Below are 17,833 nucleotides of genomic sequence, written 5' to 3' on the forward strand. Positions count from 1 at the left end.
TCACAGTCCCAACAGATTGGTTGAACGATCCTAATCTCTGATTCGTGGTTACTTTTTTGTTGAAAGCGGACCACTGGATATTTGTCATTTCTAACCGTCCAATCCAATCAGACAACATCTGAACGGGAAGTAAGTTCTAATCATATAAAAATTGGTTTAAAAGGAAAAAAGAATTCCTCTTCAGTCCTTCCTAATATTCTAGCATTCTGTATTTTAGGATTTTTTTATATTTCACCTATTAAAAGTTTATAATATTCCAGGTACTGTCATTTTTTACTCCGGCGTATTCACTACTTTGCAATACCAAATTAACGGTTTTGATGCTATCTATGTGTGTGTCACGTGTTCAGATTTGGAAAACATTTTTTTTTTTTTTTGGACGAGTGTGGTGGAATATGATATACAGGTGCTCAGAAATTGTAAATATTGTAAATATGTAACTTAAATTAAACCATCCAAATAGTGGACCCCACTTTAGATGGACTACATAAACAATTAAGCTGAAAGAGTGGTCTTAAATGGTTGATTGGATGATATTTAATGGACCATCAACATAGAAAATCTAAATAAAAAAAATACAATCATCAAGTTAATATCATTTTAGATTTATAACCTATCTACAGTGTGTTCTATGATGTGAAAGGATTAAATCAAGCTAGATCTATGAACGCAAATGCATGCCCATGGAAAGTGCGTCCTACCCTTATTGGAAGACAGGATCTTTATGAGCCTCATTACCATGTATTTATCTTATTAACCTTTGGTTATATTTTTATGTCTTAAATCAATTTAGCAACAGGATTTATTGATGCCATCGACATACCATTCAACTTGTGCAATCCTCCAACACCCTTATCATTTATTTTTTCATATCATTTTAGTGAATGAGCTTCAAAATGAGGCAGCTCTAAGGCCCAAATAAACTACATCACAAGAAGCAACGGTGATAATAACACTCACCATTGAAACTTCCTAGAGCCCACAGGTAATTTTATTTTTCATCCAACCTATTCATAAGGGATTAAGAGAGAACACAAATGGTGGGTCCTAACTCTTACTCGGGTGGTAGACTCTTAGGAGTTTCAACACCAGGCCAACGGTTCGAGTACTCATAGGTGGTGAAATTCCACTATGGCATGCGTATGTGTGTGTGTAAAAAACAAAACAAAACAAAACAAAAAAAAAAAGAGAGAGAGAGAGAGAGAGAGAGACAAGACAAACACAAATGTCGGCCGTAGGCATTCAATCCCAAATGTGTGGTCCACTTGAGCCTTGGATCTACTTCATTTTTGGGACCCGGTCAAGGCCAATATGGTTCTGTATGGTCCTTCGATAATTTTATCATTTTAAAAGAATGGTGGTGAAGGTTGTGCTGCAATCTAAACCGTCCAAATAGCTGACCCAACGATGAATGGATCATAATCCAAAAATTATGCTACGAGGATGATGGTAACCATCTGATCCTTCCCTTGGATAGTTTAGGCACAACACAATAACAATCTTTGTCAGAGGAATCATATGACACCCGACCCATTACACGTACCAGGTTTTCAGATCCGACAAGTTGAGCCCATAGGCCATAGTTCCGTAATCTAAACCATTGGTCTATTGCTTCATCCGTTGGATAGTCTATGACCCAAGGATCTCCCCAATTGGACAATCTTACCTTCTTGAAAGGAAAAGAAAAGGAATTTTTATAGCAAAACTCCTTATAAGTTCAGATTTTACAAATAATGCCTCTGCAAGCATGAAGTGCTTTTTTGAGTGGCGAAGTTACCATAATGCCTATTATACACTTTTTTTTTTCTTTAAAAAGTAGCAAAGCGAAGAATCGTCGTAATATTTTTATGATATCCAACTCATTTAATATATGTAATCCGCCATAATATTTAGAAGAATAAAATATTTAATTAATCTAAACATAACATCAGCCACACCATAAAAAATAATATATACTACTTAAAAACATGCAGCCTATCAAGTGATTCAATCCGAAAGATTTTTGGTACATGTAATAAAAATATTTTGTCCATGTAATTATTACGGTTGGATGCATATGTTTAACAGGCTGGATGTCATATACGACTTAATTAATTCGCAAACAAAAACACAATATATCAAGGGTACTTTGGTAATTTCCCTTCTACATTTGGTAAATTTGGGATTTAGGAAGACATGTCCCATTACAAATACAAGATTGGGCACTGAGCTTCCAATAAGAGATTTGGAACATGGTACAAAAGAACTCTGGATACTTGACTTCATTTGAGTATCCAATTTGAAAAGTAAGAAGGCGAGGGTATTACATGCTCCACAGAGATGGTGCAGTTTACCCGAGTTACTAACCATGGCCTACGGTTTAATAATCAAAACTGTTGATATGATGGGCCCACTACCACTGGTACATGCATAGAGATATTCCCCATAGAAAAGGTGAGTGTACAGGTAACAATGGGCTGAGCCAGGAAAGGGGTAGGCCCTTGCCTAGCCAAAGCCCCTAAAGCATAATCGCCTTTAAAGTACAACATGGGAAACATTAATAAGTGTCTTTAGACCTTCATAATGTTGGCACACGTGATGTGGACTGTCCATTAATTATTGGCCAGGGCCAGGCATGACGCATAGATTTCACGCCCGGGTTAGGGGCCTAGGCCCTGGCCTTATATGGCCTGTAGGGTCGGACCGCCTAGCTCATTGCCACTGCTGTTTGGGTGCCACATGCTTTTGCCATTGAGATTTTAATCTGCAACACCTTTTGCATTCTCGGGATTCAGAAACTGCCCAATGCTTGTTGAATTTGGGAAAAAAAACAAAAAAACAAAAAATGAAAGAGAATTTTTTATATATATATATATATATATATATATATATATATATATATATATATATAGACACACACACGTGTGTAAAATTTTATACTTTAGTACCTTAAAACTACCTCATTGCTTGGGTGGGCCCCACCGTGACGTTTATGTAAAATCCAGCTCAAACACTGTGTCGTCACCTCATGTTAGGCCAAGGGCCCAAAAATCACTACATCTGTTATTCAAGTGGGCCTTATGATTGGAAACAGTACAGGAAATGATCACCTTCCAAACTTTTTCCCTTGTCAGTTCACACTTCACCGTTAAGAACTACTTGAATCACAGATAGACATAAGTATTAGGCCTAAGGCCTAAATTTTAGTATGGTATACATGTCTCTCCCAATTGATTTCTTTGGTGTGGCCCACCACCCTAGGTTTTTTTTTTTTTTTTTTTTTAATTTTAAATCTGGGTCTAAACTGGTCTAGGCATCTAGTGGTCAAAGTGGATTTCGCATAAACATCATAGAGGGATAGGGCCGGCCATTCCGATGTTTATGTAATATCCACTCAGACCATTAGATGCTATTAGGATCGGAGACAAAATCAGGCTGACCTCTAATTCTGGTGGGGCATGCCAAAGGAAACAAACTGTTATATGAAATCCACTTCAGACATTTGATTCAACGCAAAAATTAAAAAAATAATAATAATAATAAATAATAATTCTATGACCCAAAAATCATACTACTCCGTGATTCACATTAGCTGAAGGAAACAGTTTGAAGGGTGATTGTTGGCCTGCCCGGGAGCTGATTTTGGGGCACTTGACCTAACATGAGATGACACACCTGAATCACAGATGGAGCTGATTTTGGAGCACTTGACCTAACATGAGATGACACACCAGTGGAGTTTACATAAAGCATCATGGACCCACCCATTTCCTCCCCTGGAACCCATACCAGAAGGTAGTAGAATTTTAAGTATATCGATTAATAAGGTGGCTTTATGAAAAAGTTTTTGAAAGAGGTACCAGAATCTAATTTCCACATTAATTAGGTAATTTTCTGTAATAATCCCAAATAAAAAACATGCCCTAAACCCTTAGATTAGTAGCCAGCAGATAGTTCAGAACTATATGAAAAAATAAAAAATGAAAAAAAAAATTATGCGTATTCTCCTTGCACATATACACCAGAACCGCATACAGCAATTTTCCGGTAAGATACAGATCCTCATCGAATTCAAAAGACCAAATTGGAAAAAGTTGTAAACTGTACTTAATTGTGCAGAAGGCTTGTAAAAAGGACAGAATGTATTATTATTGTCACAAAACACGGAAATACAATACCATCCTCCTTAGCACGATTCATAAGCTCAACGAGAAGACTAGGGCAATCCAAGCAAAGAGAGATTACAGAGGTGCTTTTCAGGGCCAACCATGAACATGCCCAGGCCCAAAAATCGGCCGCTCCATTCATCATGTTGGGGCCGTGATATAAAAATGGATGTTACGAAAAAGCTGCATAGCCATCCATATTCAACTTACATGTGGCCCACCTGATGAATAGGCCTTGGTTTGGGACCAGGGAATACTCCCAGTGGCCAACTGACAATTCATCAAAATCCTATGCACGTTCCACAGGTTCTGAAGCATGGTGTAGATCACCTTTTCAATCTCTCCAGAGAAATGGATCGCCTTAGAATTCTCTTCAGTTCAATAACATCCAAACAGAAAGACAGGAAAACACTGGAGCACATGGATTTCACATGGTTACAAGCTTTTCATAAAACATTGGGAGACTATGTCAGGAAACCACAGACAAACCCTAGTTAAGATCTCATGGCCCACCCCATGAGAGTATATTTACAAAAGGAAAAGATGCTTATAATATCAAATATGGTTATATAGCCTGATCCTTGCATCGAATCTATGATTTTGTGTTGATCCATTTGCCTTCCAGACTCGTCCATTGGAGACTATAAACATTAAACAAAAGGTAGAACAGTTAGCGAAGACAATACTTGACTGCACATCACTAGAAGTCAGAGCTACCTGCCGGCAATGATTGCGCCAATCCTTTTCATTCCCATGTAAGTGTAATCATTGAATTTGACAGCCCCGACTCTTCAAAGGTTAGCTTACTCTCGTAATCCAGACACTTTGACGCCCTTGGAATTGCCTGCGTCAAGCGGAATGGCCGTGTTTCTGCTTCCTTCAGTTCGGAACAGCAGAAAGACCACAGATACTGCACCCAAAAAATAAGAACTTCAGTTGGAGAACCCAACAATGTAGATTATATGGCCAACAGGTTCAGAGAAGTGATTGTATGTGAGTCAACCCCACTGACATACAGTAGGAGATGAGATCATGACCATTCAATCACCTTCTTGGGAGGTGGACCGACCAGTTACGACCATAGTTTTTGAGGATTAACTCACCATCCAGCCAAGTCAGGACAACTCGCAGAATTGCAAGATTCGACTTGACAATTAACTCATAATCCAGTTTTAACCATAGTTAAAATTTTGAAAACTTAACTCACCATCCAGACAAGTCAGGAAAACTTGAAGAATCGCAAGATTCGACTTGAAATTTAATAATCAAGGGTTTAGAGTATCAGTATAGAAAAAAACATGGCTGCTTTTGCCTGCAACACAGAAAATGGCAAGTTGGTAGGTGTGTTTCCACGTTTTTGAGGTTGAGGGTTAGAATCACATTAGCAATTTCCACCTTTTTGAAAAAAATACTAAGCTAGTGACTCCATTCCAGTCGCGTCGAGTCAACAAGCTGACTCGACGAGTTTCACCAAATTAGAACTGAGTCTCACTCATCAGCGAGCTTCACAGTGACTCTGCTCAAAAATCTTACCAAGTTGAGTTAGACTCAGCCAAGTCTTGAGTCTAGTCCCCAAGTTCTAGTACTAAGGATTTAATTTAACTGTATTTCTGTGAGATTCATATGAAGTTAAATAAACAAGTGAAGATTTATAAGAAGCCATATGAGGAAAGCTATCAAAAGGAGGTAAACATCTTGAGCAAAGCAGACCAACCAGAGAGAACCGTATATTTGTGACATTTATAAGTTAAGTAAGCAAGTGAAGATATTTCCCACCTGTATTGGATCTGTATTGAAGAAACTCCTCTGCACCCTCCGTCCATCAGGAAGACGGATTCCAACTCTACAAATAAGGTGTCTCTCGCCCTTTGCTTCTTCAGGGAGTGATGGAAAAATAGGCGTTTTACTTGAGCAGGTCTCTGCCTCATCGATTTTTGGGGGTTCTCCATCAGTAGAAGTCAACTTGACAGGGTCTTTCCTGGCTTCCATAGAACCTGCCATTGCCCGTAGAACCTCATCTTCTTCTTCTTCAATGGTTTCATCTGCAGCTGCGACAACCCCTGAAATTTAGTAATTAAAGATAAAAAGTAATCCCCTTGGACTGGATGGTATACCAAAAGAGGTTTGGAAGTGTATGGTACATACTAGGTTATTTTGGTTGACAAATTTGCTCAACAAGATTGTAAGATCAAAGAAAATGCCAAACAAATCAAGTACCGTGGTACGAATTTATAACAACAAAGGAGACGTAAAGAGTTGCACTAACTAATAACTATCATGGGATTAAACTTATGAGCCATATTATGAAACTTTGGAAGAGAGCGACTGTGCAAAGACTAAGGCATAAGAAGAATATATCAGAAAATCAGTTTACTTTCCTAATTAGACAATTGATGGAGAGACAATTGATGATATATTGAACCCACTAAAGCATAAGAAGAATATATCAGAAAAGACAAAGGCATAAGAAGAATATTTCATGCTTAGGAGGTCTACCACTAAAGAAATTTTCCTAATTAGACAATTGATGGAGAATATAGGGAGACGAGGAAGGATCTCTGCATGGTCTTTATTGACTTAAAGAAAGCATATGATAGGGTCCCTGGAGAGTTAATCTTATGGGTGTTCAGAAAGAAAGGAGTCTCAAGATGATATATTGATATTGTAAAGGATACATATGAGGGAGTAGGAACAAATGTGAGGACCAATGGTGGAGAGACAAGTTCCCAATTAATGTAAGCTTACACCAAAGATCAGATTGAACCCATACCTTTTTGCATTGGATGGCTGAGTTAATGAGGCATTTGCAAGGAGAGATCCCATGGTGAATGTTGCTTGCAAATGACATAGCTTTAGTTTACAAGACAAGGGAGCATGCGACAAAAAGCTAGATTTATGATGGGATGCTTTAGGATCTAAAGGATTTAAAACCAGTTGGACTAAAATAGAGTGTATGGAATGCAATTTTACTAATAATATTGATAGGAGTGAAAATGAAGAATTAGTTAAGATTGTTGACCAATAAGTTTCCCAAATGATCACTTTCAATACCTTGGGTCAATAGTTCATGAAAGCGAAGAGTTTGAAAAGGATCTTGCCCATAGAATTCAACCTGGTGGAAGAAATGGAGATGTGCCTCCAGAGTTTGATGTGATTGCCATGTACCACTCATAAGTAAAAGGTAAATTTTATAAGATAGCTATAACACCAGCCATACTTTACAGGACACAATGTTGGGCAGAGACCAGAGTTAGGAACAACATGTTCATAGGATGTGTAGCTGAACTGAGCATGTGAAGATGGATGAGTGGCAAGACAAGGAAGAATAGAGTTAGAAATCAATGCATTCAAGGGAACTTAGTAGTACCAATAGGTAATAAGATGAGGGAAAGTAGACTTAGATGGTTTGATAATGTGCAACAGAGACCAAGAACAACGCCAGTTAGGAGTGAGTTGGTACAAGTAAAAGGCTCTAAAAGAGCCAGTGGAAGGCTCGAAAGGACGTGGATGGAGGTAGGTTAAAAAAAAAAAAAAAAAAATTTTAAAAAGACTTGATGACCTACAGAGTGGAGTGGCATAATAGGATTGATGTAGCCGACCCAATCATGGTGTGCTGCGAAGGCCATTATGTAAAGGTAACAGTGGCAACTGTTACACGTTAAGGGGTCGTAATGGCCGTAACGGCCGTTACAGCTCCCGTAATGGCTGTAACAACCCCATAATGGTACGTTACGGGGGCAATACAGGTTTTACAAGTTGTTTTTTCAATTAAGGAAAAAAAAAAAAAAAAAGGTGACCGTAAAGGCCATTACGAGCGCCGTAACAGTCATTATAGCCCATATCGTAAGGGCCGTAACAGTCATTATAGCCCATATCGTAAAGGTAACGGTGTTGGCTGTTACAGCCACCATTACCGTTATGGAATACCTTGGACCCAATTAATTGGGACGAGTAGATGATGATAACTATGAGAGATAAAAGTAATCCATAGACCAACTCTTTCTCAGTTTAGTGTTTTCAATTGTACAAAATTCCAAAAGAAGTATGGAAAAGGCAGATAATATTACAAATATAAACCAATAGGTAGTCTTTGATAAACGCAAATAATTTGTGTTCTGGCATACAGTGTTTTTTTTTTCCTGATGAATTGGAATTTTATTAAGGAAAGAAAAACCATAAACAAAGACAAACAGGCAACAGCAGCTGGAACACTGCACCAAAAACAACAAACAACAACTGCGAACAAAAAGAGCAATTTTGTATCTCCTATCAATAATTTGAGAGTAGTGCCAGAGGCCCCAAGCTTGAGAATCTCCCTCCTCACTTATCGCAAGCTCCAGTGAAATTATTCACAATGTAATTACTTAATGCAAGTTACCAAATTTCTTGTGCAACATAATGGATCACACCAGAATGATGCATTTGGTTTATCAGTGTCACAGATTGGTGATCGCCATTGTGTTACTTTTCTATTAAAATCAGCAAGTTCAGGCAAAACACAATACATTTCATAAAAAACGGAAAAGAAATTGTGATAAAATGATAAACCTCAGGAGAAATGGAAGAAAGAAAAGACAGAAGCAAAAGCAGCAAGACAAGAAAACTAAGGATGAGCAAGTTTGAAAATGGCTTTTTAAGGACTAAACGATATCTAGAGTTTGGAGGGGGGAAAAAAAGGAAGAAAAAAGAGTTGAGAAACAATACATGAACAAAATGTGTGGTGATCAATGAAGACTCTTGAACTCAACTATGCAACAGGAAAGAAAGTCATGGCTAGTAGACTATAATGGAAAAATGTTTGGGGCGATGAAGACCCACTTGTGCAACAAGAAAGAAAGTCACAACCAGTGTTTGCAGTATCGATCATATCAGGCGATACTATAGATATCACATGGGCCCATTGTGAGTTTTCTTTTTCTTTTTCGGGGGGGGGGGGGAGATGATACCTGGAGATTTTGCAAAATATCACATTGCCCCTTTGCAAATATTCCCCAATATCATCAATGCATGCAAATACGTATCGATAATATTGAGGCAGCAAACTGCTCTTCTGAAGAACCGAACATGCGCGGGCGCACGTGTGTGGAATCCTTTGGGATAGGATTTAGATTTCTTTTGAGTTGTTTGGAGAGAAATGAAGGTTTGAGTGGAGAAATTGTGATCGATGAGCAGAAACAGGCCAGAACTCATTCCATAAGATTTTTGTGATTTTGTTTGCTTTCACATAACTCTTTTGCTCATATTTGGAAGAAATAAGTAACTAAATCATGATTATGCATATTTTGCATGAGAAATCATGGATTTCAAGCTCCAAATTTCAAAGTGGCATAAAACGGAAGACTTTGGAGAAAATCATAATCTTTCATTTTTACCCATTTAAATTGCAAGCAGGGTCCCAAACAATCAATAGGCAAGACTCGAAGGACAATCCATAGATTGGAGATGGCTTCTTGAATGTTTCAAATAAAGATTATTTTTAATTAAAAAGCAAAAATAATTAAAATATCAATTTTATAGAAACTTGCTGAAGTACTTTCACTTCTTTTTTATTTTTGGAGGTATTGTCTGTATGATTTATGAATATCTAAACTCTTTTTAGATATTAAGTGCACATGCATCGCTTTTGTCAGGCAATGCATACGTTAGGAACCATATACAATGGACACTTATTATACAAACTTGTATTTTCTTTATTTTTTTTATTTTTGTAATGTTTTAGTTTTAAGTGTGTAATCATGTGTTTTTAACACCACCTAAAGTTTCATTGAAAATTCCCATCATTTTTCCAATGTTTTCCCAATGTTCCCCTCAAGCAATGATACATTACCTGATATCAGTGTTTCAAATAGCGCCCGTAGCGTACGCTACATAGTGTAGCATGGCCATAGCACTACGTAGCGTCCCAAATAGCGTAAATCCCCTGTAGCGCACGCTACAGGGGTCGTAGCGTACGCTACAGCTACGTAGCGCGTAGCATCCGTAGCGTACACTACAACGTACTTTTTTACTATTTTAGTTTTTTATTATTTTTTCACGTTTTCTTTGTTTCTAATGTTGAGGAATGTGACACTTGTATTGTACTTGATACTTTTAACCTATGGGATTTTTATTTCTTTTCATAATTGTGACTTGTGGTTTCAATTAGACATTAATTGAAGTGGTTTGCTTAGAAAGTTGTTGATGTGATAATTATTTGATTTGGCTTATGTATGTGGATTGGCTTTTGAAAAATGATAACTAATAACTTTTTTTTAACATGCTTATAATTGATAAAATGAATTATCTTTTAGGCATTTTTATATTTTTTTCACTATTTATTATATTTGTCCTATTTTTAAATTAAAAAATAGAAATATCGTGTAGCTTACGCTACACGCTATAGAGGGCTGAGCGCTACGCATCCCGCTCATGAGTTGATACTGATACTTGGAACACTGGTCAAAACTGGTAGACCAAGACTGATGAAATTTTGTACAATAAGGCTCTGTTTGGTTGATAGCCCATAATTTATATATCAGAGAATTTGGAAAGGATTAAAGATATTCTTGATAACCCATAATTTATATAACTATGATCTCTAATGCATAATTACCATTAACTAAAATGAGATAAGATCATTTTTTAAGTGGCAAGCAAATTGGGGTTAAGCAATTGCACATATGATATAAATAAATAAACCCACTTGCAAGTGAAAATCTTAACATAGATATAAAAATCACGAATATAAACATTCATCGTGTGCATAAAAATGCTTCATAGACCAAAGTGAAGTTTAACAATAAGAATATCCAACCCACCTGGCATCTTCTGCTTGGAAGACGGAACACTTTCCCTTGGACGCTTATGAGGGTGGGCAACATGATGGTCCTTGGGACCTCTATCCATGAAGGGCAGTAGATCCTTTTAACCATTGAGAAAGTAATGAGAAATGACCATGAATTTTACTTGCTCTGGCAAAGATAAGTTTTTATTCTGGCCAGCATTTCAAAACATGTGTCCATGACCTCGATCTCTAGATTCTCAAGATGTGCAGAATAGAGGAACCATCAGGTCCTGATGCATCAAGACTTGAATAAAACTCTGATGCACCCATTCAAGACAAGTGGGGCCATGTTTTGGAGAGCTGGACCATTGACCAGGACCCTACCATGGAAGGGACAAAAATTAACCATTCGAATCATTGCTCTGCATATCAATGGTTAAGAAACAAATACAGTAATGCGCTGGGAGAAAAGAGGCCAAAGATCGGATGCTAGAAACCTCCAATCTGAAAAAAGTTTGGGGCATACCCCATCAACAAGGGGCCCATCAGATCGACGGTCAGGATCACGAAACCATGGGCATCATGTGCAGAGAACTGGTACATTGGCAAACTGTTCATGTTCAGATGCATAATGACCTGATAATTCCTTTTCAATTATAAGTGGGTAAACACTACCTCCAATAAACGCTCTGGTTGAATCATGCCATTCCATGAGCGCATTTTCTGTCCTGTAATGGGGTCAATGACGAGAACTACAGGAATAGAAACCAGGTTGTAGTAGGTGCAAACCTTCTTTCCCTCACTAGTATCATCATATACCTAAAAAAAATGGTCATAAGATACCACGTAAGGGTAATTGGGAAACTCACCCCGAATAAATTAAGATGAATGCATGAGAAACAAGAATAACTACTAACTCATTCACAAGTCTTTGATGCAGGACATGAAATTAAACATGATGTGTGAGATTTCAGGCTTAAGATCACCTTAGTTCAGAAACAATAACACAAATTTCATATCCCACATAAAAAGTCCAAACATTCAAGTAAAAGGGAATCTATGCGAGTCCAGGCTAGGACTGGACCAATAAAAATTATAAGTCAAACGATCTCAAAGGGAAATAGAAATCAACCACTTATGCATAGCAAACAATCCCTAATCCAAGGGATTCCCCAATCCCAATTCAAGGAACCTTAGGGTGAAAAAAAAGGGCAAATAAATTAAGGGCAATGCAAACTAAGGCTACGGTTTAGGAAATAGGAATGAAAAGAGGAAAACCTGACCCAGATAAAGCTCCTGCATGTAGACGATGACCCGGTGCTGACGCACGTGGGTGGGTGGGCTGACCACACTTATGATGGAAGCCCACCTCTCCAAAGTAACACCTAGGCCTTGGTCAACTAGGGGAGACCTTCAATCCCTCCAAGTTTGACAACGATCCGACGTAAGGTCAAGGCGTAATGCTCCGCCGAAGTTTCAGCCCTCCTACAGGTCCAGATGATGGAAACTAACTGTAGGGGAATGAATAGCTGCAAAAGCTGAGAAATTCAAAGCAATAATGATGATAGAAGATGAGATATATGGATGGGAGAGGGTAGGGACGGGTGGGGATAGATGTGGCTTCACACCACGTAGTTAGCCCTTCGAAAAGGGAGGGCTTCGCACCCACTTTTAAATTTTTCCACAACTCACTAAGAGAGCAGAAAAATAAAGCAGAAATTTTTATTAAGCTTGAATGAATTAAAAGAACTACAAGGGGTGCCTATTTATAGGAAAAACTCTATACTCAAAAACTCGCACCATGCGCGCAACCTATTACTTGGTGATGAAGTAAACTAAAATAAAAACCTAACAAAGAAATCTAAAGCGTTCATGAAGTTGTAAATAATAACAATAAGGAAAACCTAAAATATGAAATCAATCCGACTAGCGGGCCATAATTATGAGATCCCATGATGGGCTTTTCTTGATTATCGGGCCCACTCTTTTGAACTAAAACTCCGTCTTCTGGCATGGGAGCCCTCCCTGAACGTTGTCATCCATCCAGATCGACAGTGGGACCCTCCTTTGTGCGTACATGCGTATACGCGTGTGCGCGTGATGTCCCCATCAATTCTTCCCGATTGCGAAGATTTCTCCACTAGCGAAATAAAACTCTTAAAGCGCTTCAGGATGTCAAGATCAAGTCTCTAAAGCTCTTCCTCAGTGAGTCACGTGCTGTTTAAAGCTAGGCGTAACTTCCATTTAACCAGGTACTTCTGAAACCCGCCATCCGACGTGGAAACTATCTGATGATCCAGGATATCCTCTATTTCCTATCCAAGTGTGTGAAAGCTAGGTATGGGATGTAGAGGCTGGGAAGAAAGGTCAGGAAGAGTGGGTATGAGAGGTAAAGGCTGAAAAAATGGGTAGGTATGGGAGGTAGAGGCTGAAAAAATGGATAGGTATGGGAGGTAGAGGCTGGAAAAATGGGTCGGGAATGGTATGTATGGGAGGTAGAGGCTGAGAAAATGGGTCGGGATGGGTAGGAAAATGGGTCGGGACGAGTAGGTATAGGACATAGAGGCTGGGAAGATGTGTTGGGAGGGGGTCATGGATCAAGGGAAAGGTCTAGGGAATCAGGATGGTTAGGCGAACGGTTGGACAATGCATTAATGGCCCCTTGAAATGCAACTAGATCCTCCACATTGAATGTGGAACTAATTCCCATAGAGGGTAGAAGATTTGCCACATACGCATTGAGACCATTTCATTTTATAATTTTGAAGGGTCTAACGCTACGCGCATGTAACTTACGAACGGTCCTTGGAGGATACCGCTCGGGCCTAATGTGGACCAACACAGTCCCTTATATTGAATTCCTTGAAATATTTATGTTGGTCTGCAGAATTTTCTAACGTTCATTACTAGCAGTGATCTTCTGCCTGATTTCTTGATGCCATGAATAAATGTTATGCGCAAAAGACTGTAAGCTCTGACGGCCTATGAGACAGTAACATAGGGACAAGATCAATAGATTTCTCAGGTTTATAACCAATAATGTCTTCATAAGGACTGAGACCTGTGGACCTATCGACAGAACTATTAAATGCAAACTCGGCTATAGGTATTACGGTGTCCCATATTCTGGTGTGCTCTATATCCCTCCTAGGGGAAGACTCATCCGGTAGATTATCAAGAAAGACATCACGAAACTCATCCTCTACTGGAATGGCCTCAGCGGGTAACTTTACACTAGCCTCTGATGCTCTCTCTAGCCACAAGGCCGCACATGTTGTACCTCTCAAAATAATGGTCCTGATGTCCCTCATGGGATGGGAGTACGGGTGCACGCCCATGACTGATTCCTTGGCCACCTCCATTCATTTGTCTATCATCCTAGCCACCTGCCTAAGATTGGTCATCTTCCCTGATGGTGGGGTTTGTCTTAAGGGAGGCCTCTATTTGGTCAAGGCGTTGATCTATGCTTCGTTCCAAGCACTTAACCCAAGACTCGATCTGCTGGGACAACTTATTTAGTGACTCTTGCAGTTGTTCCATGTTTAGTGTAGGGTGCTAGCTAAAACCATGACTTGTACATGTGGGCGTACAACTTGCTAACTCCACTTAAGGACTTTCTACGTCGACTATATGGGACTAAATGCTTCTATGAGATTCTATATGAGGGGACTATGCAATGTTACTCCAGCAATATAGTTAATAAAATAAGGGACTATGGACTCCTAAAAGCTACATGTGACGGACTAGATGCATGACGGACTCAAACAAACTAACTTTAAACAAATAATGTGTTCCCCTATAAGAACCAAAAGCTCTGATACCAAATTTGATGCAGGACATGAAATTAAGCATGATGTGTGAGATTTCAGGCTTAAGATCACCTTAGTTCAGAAACAATTACACAAATTCCATATCCCACATAAAAAGTCCAAACATTCAAGTAAAGGGGAATCTATGCGAGTCCAGGCTAGGACTGGACCAATAAAAATTATAAGCCAAACGATCTCAAAGGGAGATAGAAATCAACCACTCATACATAGCAAACAGTCCCTAATCCAAAGGATTCCCCAATCTCAATTCAAGGAACCCTAGGGTGAAAAAAAAGGGGGGCAAATAAATTAGGGCTAATGCAAACTAAAGCTAGGGTTTAAGAAATAGGAATGAAAAGAGGAAAACCTGACCCAGAGAAAACTCCTGCGCGCAGATAGTGACTCGGGGCTGACGCACGTGCGCGGGTGGGCTGGCCACAGGTGTGATGGAAGCCCGCCTCCCCAAAGTAACACTTAGGCCTTGGTTGGCTAGGGGAGACCTCCAATCCCTCCAAGTTTGACGACGATCCGACGTAAGGTCAAGGCGTAGTACTCTGCCAAAGTTTCAGCCCTCCTACAGGTCCAAATTATGAAAACTAACTGTAGGGGAATGAATAGCTGCAAAAGCTGAGAAATTCAAAGCAATAATGATGATAGAAGATGAGATATATAGATGGGAGAGGATAAGGACGGGTTGGGATAGATGTGGCTTCACACCACGTAGTTAGCCCTTCGAAAAGGGAGGGCTTCGCACCCACTTTTAAATTCTTCCACAACTCACTAAAAGAGCAGAAAAATAAAACAGGAATTTTTATTAAGCTTGAATGAATTAAAAGAACTACAAGGGGTGCCTATTTATATGAAAAACCCTATACTTCAAAAACTCACACCATGTGCGCAACCTATTACTTGTTGATGAAGTAAACTAAAATAAAAACCAAACAAAGAAATCCAAAGCGTTCATGATGTTCTAAATAATAACAATAAACAAAACCTAAAATATGAAATCAATCCGACCAGCGGGCTATGATTATGAGATCCCATGATGGGCTTTTCTAGATTATCGGGGCCACTCTTTTGAACCAAAACTCTGTCTTCTAGCATGGGGGCCCTCCCTGGATGTCGTCATCAATCTGGATCGACGGTGGGGCCCTTCTTCTTCGTGCGTACGTGCGTAGGGGGCGGCGTGCGTGCGCGTGTGCGCGCGATGTCTCCATCAGTCTTCAGTTCCCAAAGTGGTCTATACATGCGTAAACATTGCCAAGGTCCACTAGAAAATGTAGAGACCTGAGGGCATGATACCCTTTAACTGTAACCATATAATTTTTTACTTCAATTAGTTGGCTGAAACCACATTCATTCATCTACACTTTTGTGACTTGGTGGTAGATAACTTTAAAGAGATGACCTCAGAGAAATTTTGAATCATCCATGAGCAAATGAGATGACATAAGAGTAAAAATGAATCATTCACAAGCAAAGGGAATGAGACACAAGTACCATAATCATTCATACCAGAATATGGAAACCTGAGAAAATCTTAGAATAATTAAATCATATTTAAGATCATCAAGTACAAGTTATCTGTTGAGAAGCACTAGATACTGGGGAGACAGATTTTAGCTATAAAAAAGAAAGGGAGAAAGACCAACTCACCCTAGTGATTTTAAGCCCCCAGCCACTCCTTCTTTATATTTCCATCGTAGCAAACCCCCTACTCAGGAAACCTAATACTAACTACTCCCTGCGATAAACCTTGTGCTCGTTAATTATTGTTTACTCCCAATATACCGCCACGCTCTTCCCATCTCTTCAGGCGGCGCTAGCCGGACTTGGGTAGGCACGCAAATGGCCTGATATTCCTTAAAGCCCTTAAACGTGAGATACGTGGGATGAAGATGAATCAGATCCATCCCATCCATTATGTGCTTTGCCACATTTTCACCATGGATCCAAAAAAATCAGTTGAATCCAAGACTTACGTGGGCCATATCATAGGGAATGGTGTAAATTTTACCTAAAACCTCTAAATTCACGTGTAGCAGCCCACATGAGTCTTTTAATGACATGAGGTAAATCCATTCATCCTGGTGTGGCGCACCACAAGAGTGGATTGGCATATACACACCATGGTGGACTCCAGATGCAATTTGGAGATTTTAATGGTAGGACTTCACATCTCAACTGTTTCCTTGGTGTAGCCCATCTCAGTGTTGAATTGGGCTGATTTTTGCGCCCAAGTCCAAACGTAGGTTTATGAACCTGATTGACGAGGTGGATCTTATCCACGTGAAGTCGTTCAATCCACATCTGTGAGAGTAATGCCCCTGTGTCCAAACAAAACCTAAGTCATGCAAGCATTTTCGTCTGTTTACCTACTACAGCATGGGCCCAAGAGAGATCACAGTAGCATGAGCATACTTGTTTTCTGCTCCCACAGCTGCACATACCACTGTAAGATCCAAGCCGCTCATCTAGTGGACCACAACACAGGTTTCATGGGCAAAATTTGGACTGATCTTTTCGTTCAGTGAACAAACATGTGTGGAAAAGAAATGGGTGGTTAAAGACATTTATTAACACCATAATGTACTTGTCTAGCCTAGGAGATGAGCATACCAGCTTGAATTTGACTACCGTGTGTGCTCATTGTAAGGCCCACTGAGTAAGCAGCTTGGATGTTGCAGTTTGGCACATGGGCACTTGAGTGCACTCAATGCACTTTACAAGTACACTTGCATGTACCAAAAACGAGGGTTACACTACACTGCTTGTGCTGCAAGTTGCAACATTTAGAAGATGACACTTCAAACATGCACTTGTCATAGTTGTCAGGCAATCCAGACAATCCAAGTTGCTGAACTGTTGATGGATCATATCAAAAAGAAGAAGAAGAAGAAAGAAGGAAAGAAAAATTGATAAGATGGTATTAACCATCTAATGTCCCTTCTAATTTGGACCACTCTAAGCATCCATTTATGGCCATTAACAAGATGGTTGGAATTTCTTGATCATTGTAATTTACAGATATACCCCATCCACAATGGCACCCACAATTTGGGTGGTATGGATAGTTGTGCATTAGTGCCACATGTGAGGACGAGTCGTCATCATCT

At 39.3% G+C, this 17,833-nt stretch overlaps 1 protein-coding gene across 3 annotated transcripts in view; it reads right to left on the bottom strand.

Annotated features, from left to right (window-relative positions):
• Nucleotides 1-4,548: 4,548 nt before the first annotated feature.
• The window catches only part of LOC131236937 (plant UBX domain-containing protein 7-like), a 36,824-nt gene continuing 23,539 nt past the window's right edge, over nucleotides 4,549-17,833 (bottom strand). The window contains exons 7-10 of one of the 3 annotated variants that reach the window (XM_058234479.1): nucleotides 11,584-11,727; nucleotides 10,943-11,045; nucleotides 5,922-6,187; nucleotides 4,549-5,055 (exon numbers count right to left, since the gene is read on the bottom strand). In XM_058234479.1, the coding sequence (XP_058090462.1) occupies nucleotides 4,891-5,055; nucleotides 5,922-6,187; nucleotides 10,943-11,045; nucleotides 11,584-11,727 (678 nt within the window). In that variant the 3' untranslated portion in view covers nucleotides 4,549-4,890. Of the gene's footprint in view, nucleotides 5,056-5,921; nucleotides 6,206-10,942; nucleotides 11,046-11,583; nucleotides 11,728-17,833 lie in introns of all 3 variants that reach the window. The other 2 variants (XM_058234476.1, XM_058234477.1) reach the window with 2 other exon arrangements.

This window comes from Magnolia sinica, chromosome 2 (assembly GCF_029962835.1).
Source record: "Magnolia sinica isolate HGM2019 chromosome 2, MsV1, whole genome shotgun sequence".
Lineage (NCBI taxonomy): Eukaryota > Viridiplantae > Streptophyta > Magnoliopsida > Magnoliales > Magnoliaceae > Magnolia > Magnolia sinica.